At 53.4% G+C, this 9,138-nt stretch overlaps 1 protein-coding gene across 1 annotated transcript; it reads right to left on the reverse strand.

The window, feature by feature from the left end:
- Positions 1–37: 37 nt before the first annotated feature.
- Positions 38–8,633, reverse strand: CSUI_011008 (wd g-beta repeat-containing protein; the record flags this gene model as incomplete). Its single annotated transcript, XM_068071109.1, has 13 exons — positions 8,230–8,633; positions 7,078–7,306; positions 6,378–6,594; positions 5,644–5,853; positions 5,240–5,410; positions 4,845–5,025; positions 4,015–4,282; positions 3,276–3,579; positions 2,394–2,721; positions 1,916–2,157; positions 1,357–1,486; positions 1,039–1,219; positions 38–571 (listed from the first exon to the last, which is right to left on the reverse strand). Coding segments are annotated over exons 1-13 (3,372 nt in total), but the record flags the coding sequence as incomplete, so codon positions are not given.
- Between the last annotated feature and the right edge of the window lie 505 nt (positions 8,634–9,138).

Consider the following 9,138-nt stretch of genomic DNA (forward strand, 5'->3'; position numbering starts at 1 on the left):
CCTTCGCTAGGCGACGCTTCAACGACTCCACAGACTTCTCGAGATAGTCCCGCTGCCTGTTCTGCTCCTTCAAGATATCCAGGTCAACGTCCGCTTTGCTAACCTCATTAGTGATATACTTTTGATAGAGTATGGTAATGGAGGATTTCAGTCTTTTAGGATCTTGAATATGCTGTACGCATTCGTAGAGATCGTTTTTCAACCTTTTCATCTGGTGTTCTCCTATCGCCAGCTGTTGCCTCTGGTCTACAATCTCGTCTTGTAGAGCCCTCTGCTTTAGCTTTAATTGTCCTAGCTCTAAGCTAGAGAGCTTGTTTTGACGGTGGTAGTCGACCAGCTCAGCGTCCATGGCCTGGATCTGACGCTGCATCTCGGCAATGTTCTTGTCTTTGGGGTCTATCGTCGCTTTAAGTTCGCGGATTTTGTGGTCCAGCACAAACTTGAACTTCTCCAGTTCTTGGTTCTGTTTCTTCAGCTCGTAAACGCGCTGTTCTTTGTCCCCGATGGTTCTGTCACGCTCTTGGATCTCTTTTAGCACTATGTCTCTGTCGGTCAAGAGTTTGTCAATGTCCTGCCGGCACACGTCCGTGAAAAGAAGAGGGCTCATTCACTGCAGAAGCAAAAATACTCGGTGTTAGAACTGCACACCCCTGTGAGAGGAAAGACTGTCTGAGACGGCGCACAGAGGTTACAAGCAAATACTAACGAGTTCGTATTGGCTTAGTGTTGAGGTCTAGAGTCCGAAACTGGAGTCTGCGGGTCGAACTAGCTTCACTACGCGAGCTTCAGCGATTGTCCGGAGCCCCCAGGCCCCTAGTCAAGCTGGGTCTGCTTGGCTTGCCGCTGAGCTCCAGTCTAGCTCGCTGCTAACCAAATCAGCCGCCTTGATACTAGAAAGCGGGGCACGCCTGGAGGCCCAAAGAACTCCCATGCGGATGCACCGCGAGAGACCTTGTCTCTCGAGTAGTGACACCGTGTTCAGGATCTGAGAGTCGAAGGACAACCAGCGGGCTCAATGCCGGACACGCTTGCACTCACCGACCGATACCGCTGAGCAGTTTCTTCCTTGTGCTTCAGCTCCTCTTTCAATAGCTCCATCTGCTCCTTCAAGTCTTCGTGCCGCTTGCGGTGGATACCGGTTTGCCCACGTAGTCGTACCTTCTCAGCGGATTCGTGTGCCAGCTTCTCTTCGTATGCAAGCTTGAGCTCCTCGATCTCCCTTGCAGATGAGGACATGAGAAAGGGTCCGGCTTTTGACATCAAGCCATACATTTCTTTGCAGTGGATCGAAGCCGTGAATCACCTCTGTGAAGCGCCGCGGAAGCTGCGCACTTTGCTTCAGGTCGTGTCGCTAACCTGTCAGCATCTTCCTCGATTTGACGAAGCAACTCTTGATGGGTTTTCAAGGCGAGCTCCTTTTGCTGTTGAAGATTTTCCAACTCGTGCCGGGAGGCCTCCTTCGCAGTCTCATATTCTTTGGACATCTCTGTAGGAGTGCCACAGCCAATGCAGCCCGTCCAACCGCTCAGTCGTATGGTGCCGGAGGGGGGCCAATGAAGTCGCCTCCCTTCTTACAGCCGACAGGAGCAACTGTTGTAGCCAACTAAGCAAACTCTAGGCTCTTCGGGTAAGGAGACTAGCGAAGTCACACAACTTGGGGAGAGTGCCTGTGAGCTAGGGGGGACAGGACAGCAGAAAGTGAGATGGTCCATCTGCTTTGTTGCTTGTGAAACTGCGATAGAAGTAAGCCTTGAACGTTGCACTTTTGGCCGCATCGGGAAGACACCTGGTGGCGCATACCCCCAGGGTCTCTAGAGAAGCTTAAAGCCAACAAAAAAAAAAACGCTTCTCTGACATTACCTGCAGCTTAAACACGAAGGCGGGAGACGTGCGAATCCGGCGACAGAGAACGTACGGGCTATTTTTGAGTTGAATTCTTCCGTAACCTGCTTCAGGCGAGCTTCCCACTCCTTGTTATCTCTTTCGCGCTCTCCCAAAACTTTGTGGTAGCGGGCCACCTCAATGGTCATTTTGTTTTGGAAGTTTGTTTCCATCTGCTGGATTGTAACGGCGTACTTCTCCTCTCTGGCCCTCTCTTGCTCGAGGAACTCCTGTTCCTGCTCCTGCTTCTCCTCCCGTAGGACGTCGTACTTGTTCCTACAGTAAAGTGAACAGCGCAGGAGCGCTCCTTCGTTGAGTTCGTGTTTGCATTCCTGGTATCAGTATAGGCGAAAGACAGAGGCCGGAAGCAACCTGGAGCAGTCCTGTCTCATTGATTCTAGCAGTGAAGCCACGGTCACAAAAATCCAGATCTGCTCTCCTGCAACTCCACTCTGCCGCCCTTGTGTGAAGTCCTCGACTTCTCGCGTGCAAAAAAGAGCCTGCGGCCTAACCTTTCCAACTCGAGCTCGTGGTTGTATCGCTCCTCCAGCTGCAGTAGCTGCTCTTTATGCTGTGTCTCTCGGTTGCGAAGCTGGAAGTCCATCTGATTTGTTAAGTCCTCCACCTGGCGCTCCAGTTCCGTCATCTGTGCCTTCCGCTCCCGCACTTGCGCGCGCGTTACGAGCACTTCGTCACTGTAGTCCATGGACGAGCTGAATTCGTCCTCATCCTCGACGTTTTTCTCTTTGTCCAGCAGATTACAGATGCACAGCGACCCGTCCAGTCCGCACGATATCACTAAGGTTTCATCCTTGCTCACGCATATTCGCTGCACAGGTCCTGCAAAAGGCCAAGAGAAAGCGCATGGAAACTTACTTTCTCGCAGCCTTGGTGCGAACGGCAAATCCGCAGCGGTGACTGGGTCGCTTTTCTTCCGCGAAAGTCCTTTCCTCCAGGCGGGAGAAGGATAGCTCAGCACCTAAACTTCAGATGGCAGTTCTTCCAACCGCTTGGGACTCGAAGTGCGCACATATCCGTGGTGTTGCCGAGACTGAACCACAGATTTCGCGGTTGCAGGTATGTCCTCGGTCAGGTATTCCCACACCAGTGGAGTCCGACACACGAAGTAGTCACGAAGCAGCTCGGCTTCACATACGAGCAGGACAGGTGATGAAGATCGGCAAACATCTTTCACTGTCTTCCTTCCTGTCTCCGAGAGAATTAGGAGATGGAACCTCCAGGCTAACACGTGGCTCCGGCTATTCCATGTTCGTGCGAACTGGCAGTTCTCCAACAACGCCCGAGGGGTTCAGGGGGCCTTACCCGTCCTCGCCGACAACATCCACGTTAGTTCGGAGTTCTGTGTAGTAGCTGTTGCACTCGCTCCGTCTTACCGGCATGACAGTGGTAGCGAAGGTACTCGCCAGTCAAGGGGAAGGTATAGCTTCGTAGCTGGCCTGGCGCTTCGAGGTCGGCCGTTCCAGCGAACAGAGCCCGAGTTTTACGGGGAAGCGCGACGCAGGAGAGAGCACATCCCGCGTCGTAGGTGTTGACTAGTTGGGAATTGGAGACTTCTTTGAGAGAACTATCCGAGCCGACCACGAAGAGCGTGTTGGCGAGGTCACCTTCTTTGCGGTACAGCACCACGCTGCTGAAGTTTATGCCCTTTTGCACCCAATCAGATATACGGGCGCCATCCTAGTAGAGGACAGAAAGGAATCAGCGGATCAGGCTCTCAGGTTGTATCCCTGAGCCTCAGAGTTCAGGTCATCTTACGGCAAGCGAGGCGTTTGATGGCGTATCGCAGAGATACACATATCGCTGAGGAGGGCGCCTGACAGGTAACTCTCCCCTCCCTCAGGCCAGAGTCCAATGTAAAGGTGAAGGACTCAGTGGCACGCATGTGCGATACGGCTCTAGGGCAGCACTTCTCTATTTGCTGCGGCTCGTGCTGCAGTGTGGCCGGCTGACTTACGACAAAAGTAAGCAGAATTGAGAAGACGGAAACGCCTTTTTACGAAGTTGCCTAGCAAAAGTCACGAACGGACTTTCTGCCATGGTGTCTTCTTCCTGGGCTCAAGCGTTAGCGGCAAGGGTAGGAACACGACATCATCTCCGTCACCTCCGGCTCACCTTCATGACATGGTACTCGTAGACGGCGCCGTCCATGCCCGTTGAAACAAGGATGGAATCGTCGGGAGACCAACAGAGCGAGCGCACCTTCGAGTTATGCCCGCGTAGCGTGACCAGAGGCCGGCAGGTATACGTTTCGTAGACTTGAATCAAATTAGAGTGAACTGCGGCAAACAGGTGTCCGCCGTTCGAAAACCGACACTCTCTACACCCCTTTATAAGAAATTCCTTCATAGTCGTTAAATCGTCGAGCAAAAGATGCATCAGCCTTGAAAACATGAGACAAATGGACAAGCACGACGAAGACGGAAGCACGCAACGAAAGAAGACATTCACCAGAGAGGACTCCCGGTTAGCTGGGAATGTATTTGCGCCGAGTGTACCGCGCACCATGAATTTTGCTTAGGTGACACGCGCAAAAGAAAACTATCTGCTCCACGTGTGGCACGTGTGGTCCGCGCAGCAAGCTGCTGAGCGTGGGTTTATTGTTTACACAGGGCATTATCATGTGCCTCGTGCAACCGGACAAGCATTCCGATGCAGAGAGCCACCGTTTGTTGGCCAAGTATACTAGAACACCCCAGCGTTTGAAGAGCTCGTAGGGCCACCTAAGGACACTGGTGTACACCACCTTTGCAATTTCTTTGCTACGGCACGGAGAGCGCACTCGTGATGCCTTGGGAGCGGTAACGGTCCAGCTCCGTTCTATCACAGAGGTGCCGTTGTCCACGACCCACAAAGTCACTCAACACCCAAGTACCTCGCATTACTCCTCAACTCCAAAGGTGAACCGGCGACACCCGTACTCCGTCTCTCCGTAAGGTTCCTACCTAAGCTTATCCGAGAACCCCGCAAGCACGTGGAACCCCGACGGATGGAAAGCGACGCTGTAGACTTCTTCGGAATAGAACTTGCAAAGCTCCATTGTGTGCTCAAGGAAGTTCCACACTCGGATCGACCTATCTTCGCCGCAGGTCACGATCAGAGGCTTCAGTTCACAGACGTCCATCCCTGGAAGCGACGCATTCACGTAGCGGGTGAAGTGACATCGGTTTCTATGTAAGGTAGTTCAAGTCGAGAGGCTTCAGTGGGGAAGGCGCGTGATCGCCACTTCTTCTGCAGTTTCAAAGCGGCACTGGTAGGTGTCCATTCTTTACCGTGCTGTCTCTGGATACAGAACATGTGAGCAGCTGCGCCTCTCAGTCATGCCATTCCAGTCGCTTACCGAGAATGGCGCCGATGTGAAAAGCCGTATGCAGGTAAGTCAGCCCCTGGTTCTCATCTGATCCTTTCTTTTTCTGAAGTTTCGTTGACAGCTGGAAGATCTGGGCGTTTGACAGGCAGACGCAGAGTGTATCCTCGTGCGGTGACAACGCAATACTCGCAACTCGGGCGCCTGAAAAAACATTCAGTTACTGCAGCACTCCGGTTAGTTGTGACATCAGAGTACTTTCCAAGAGGGTAGCTCAAGAATGCTATTTCGAACGACAGTCCAGCACAGCCACGTCACTGTTCAAGCCAGAGCGGCCGCATTACGTGGCTGTTTCAGTGATATCTGGAGATAAAGGACGAGCTGGGCGCTGTGGACCTCTTTGCAAGTAGTTCGAACCAAGCCGAGAGAATGCTTACCACTGTGCTGATGTTCGACTTTGAGCTCCATTGCTTTACGGTACTGTTGCTCATCTTCTACTTTCTCGTAGATGTGAATAGTGGCTTCCTCGCCTCCACAAACGAATCCTTTACTTGTTGGGACGAGACATAAGACAGATCGCTTTGACCCAGGAGCACACGACAGAGATCCTCTGAAATCACCGCCGTTATCGAACAAAATGAGCTCTCCTGCAGTCCCGCAGCAGCCCAGCAGAAGGCGTTGATAGAGGTTTGCAGTCATATCTGGGGCCGCCGCTGGTTGGACAGTTTTCTACGTGATACTCTGGCGCAGCCAGTATCCTGATCGCACCGGGTTCGCCATCAGCAGTGCCTGTGCTGCTGTGCGCAGAGGAGTCGTTCCGGTCTGCAAGCAGTCTCTACTGCACCCGACGGCCCGCGAGTCTTTCAAGAAGCGTCCACTGCGAGAAGTATAGGATCTTAAACACTTCGGTTTCCTCGCCCGAAGACCCTGCGGGCACTCCGCACAGACACCGAGGTCGTACCTCTACGAAGGCATTCAGGAGCTGGAATCCACAGTCAGCCTTGTGTAGAGGCATCACGACCCAGCAAAAGATGTCGCTCCTCAGAATTTTACGAGCCAGTCTAGCCATGCATAGGCTGGAAAGATCTGCTCGGAGACACGGGAGGACGAGGAAGCACACCTACATACTTCGCGAAACGACCCGCTACCCCTTTGGATGTTCTCCTCTTACCTCCCTCTGTGCCAACAATCAAGTTTCCGTCCGTCAACCAGGCATGGCAGGTGTACCCCTGCCCCTCTCTTTTCAGAAGGTGGTTTTGTACCGGACGAAAGCTGCCTTCTTGAAGCTTCATCAGACGGCTGACTCCATCTCCGATCAAGCAGACAATGTTCGAGTCAAGAGGATTGAAGGAGCAGTCGCAGTAATGAACTTTGTTGGGGAACGCAATCTGGGAGAGCAGCACGGCCAAGAGAAGCCACCGCAAAACTGCCAGGAGATTCCGCATCCGAAGGTCCCTGTATCCGGAAAGATCTCCTGTATGAGTTCTGTTTTTTGAGAGGGGTAGGTCAACATAAGAAGACGGGACAGTGTTGGCGGAGAGTGCGGACAACCGGTAACCTGCGCGCTAAGCTGGAAGGACTTCCTCGCGTCGCGGTGAGCCTCACTCTTTTCCGAATACCAGACACAAAGAGGGTCATCCTGGAGTGTTTCAGCAGACTTTGGACTGACGTTCAGCCTTCGAGGACGCTGCCCACACACCCACACTGTAGTGATGAGGGCTGGCCCTTAAGAAAGTGAGAAGTGTGTGTGTCAACATAACTTTCCCTGCACTGTTTTGACCGTAGGCTCGATGCAAAAGGGAAACAGCGTAGTAGCACAAGGCATTGTTTCAGGGATATGTGCTGGGGCCCGTGCCGCCTTCTGTCTTTACCTTGTATGATGCAATGACCTTGGGTTTTTCCCATGCCCAGTAGACAAGACACCAGTCAGGAGGGCCCCCGAGTGCCAACAGCATTTTGCTGTCTGTTGAAAAAGCGAGACTGACGAATGTGTTCGAAGCGCATTCGACAAAGGCCAGTGACTTCTTTCTCTTGTTTGTCAGCAGATCATGGATGGTGACCAAAGCTCGCTGGGCGCACCGTTCACCCACTGCGAGAAACCTGAGCGCACAGCCTCACGTACCACAGCGTCGGAGTTCAAGTGCGCGAGCCGTACCGCAGCTGTATCACGGAAGAGGTGCTTATGAAGGGGAAGGGACACGTGCAGGTAACCCCGAGCAGAGGATCACAGCAAAGGCTACTTGCATGAGCTCGCCGCCAGGGTGACATACGAGCCTGATGCGCATGAGGAGTTGAAATTGTTCCATCGTTCACATGTCCCCAGACTATGATTTTCCGAAGAAACCCTGCGTAGGCTCGACCCAACAGATTTCAGTAGAGGCGGAAAGGTGGACAATGACAGGCCTCCTGCGGGCTAGCTCGGCGGCACATGCACCGACGGCAGCCCGGGGTCTCGCGGCAGAAAGTATACACCGTCTGGACCAGTCCCAGCGTTGGATGTGCCGCTCGCAGCCTGAAGTGGCCAGTCCCTCTCCGAACGTAACACGACATGGAGATCTTCATGTACGCATCTGTGTGACACAAAGCTGGTGTAGCAGCTCAAACTCCATTTTCTTCAGGCAGCTACGGCGCGCTTGGGGCCGCGGCAGGGTCGACCGCTTCTTAAAGGAGCAAACATTTGCGCGCGACTCTGCGTTGTCGCCAAAGTAGCTGCCTGTAAGATCTTCCTATTCTTTTGGAACTTTTTCCGACTGTGATATCAGTTTTTCTATTTGTGGGGGCGGCACAGGCTGACACAGACGTGGGCTGCTGAAATCAAACTCGAAATGACTTGTCTCTAAGTCGTCTCCACTAACTCGTAGTCCGAAAGTGCTATCTAGTGAGAGTCCACGCTGTCGGGAAGAAGAGCCAGAACATATATCACTGGAGACATACGGCCTGGCGGGCTCCAAGCGCTCCAGCCAGCCTACGTAGTCCATGAGGTGAGACAGGTGCAGCGCACGCGGAATGGATGGCAGCATTACCGTCTGTTCATGCTCATCGTGAGGCACGTGCTGGAAGTGGCATCGTCGGAGACAGGGAGGAACTTCTGGGTCTTGTTTTCGACAGACAACAAGACAGTGTGGTGGCCGGCCGGGTAAGCTACAACCCCCTGTTCAACGTAGTGCAGCGCATTTTTCACGTCTGCGTTTGCTCCGAAGATGTGCCGATACACCAGTCCAACAGCCTGAGAACCCCCTGCCTCCTCTTCGTTGTCTTTGCCATGTCCAGGCGCTGCTGCCGTCGGCCCTCCCGGCCCACTCCCAGATTCGCCTCCGATGTCCGCCGACGGTGCCGAAGAGATCCCAACCGGCGGATCCTCCGGCCCCGCCAACTCTCTCGTTAACGAGGCTCTCTCCATTATGTTTATAGTCGGGATTCCCGAAGTCTTGGGAGTTGATACCGAAGACTACAGCTTGGTTCTGCGCGCCCTAACAGTATACAACGGACGGCTGTAGAGACTCAATTTTGAACCGGAGACGGGTAACAAAACCGAGTTAGTCTCCGTGTGCAGGGGGAAGGCCATACCAGCCAAGGGTATCTAGTGCTCTTTTAGTGGTGTTGTAAGAGCGCCGGGAACAGCTGCTTCGTCCAGCTGCTCGGGTCGCTCAGCCTCGGCGAGGTTTGAGCAGCTGGAAGTAGAAGACGGATGCTGCGACGCTGGAACCATTTGACTACAAAGGACGTCTACAGAACTGTCGATCTAGGCTCACCTCTGCAAGTTAAGGAAAAAGAGCGGTTCCAAGCTACTGTTTCATCGCAGCACGCTTACCACAAGGGACTGGTCCTTCAATCACACCGCCAGGGTGCTGTCGGCTTTACTAACAGCAGCAGAAGCACTGGAGGACAGTAGCCTGATCTTGGGACGATCCTGGCTTGGGTAGATTGTCATG

This window comes from Cystoisospora suis, assembly GCF_002600585.1.
Source record: "Cystoisospora suis strain Wien I chromosome Unknown contig_9277, whole genome shotgun sequence".
Lineage (NCBI taxonomy): Eukaryota > Apicomplexa > Conoidasida > Eucoccidiorida > Sarcocystidae > Cystoisospora > Cystoisospora suis.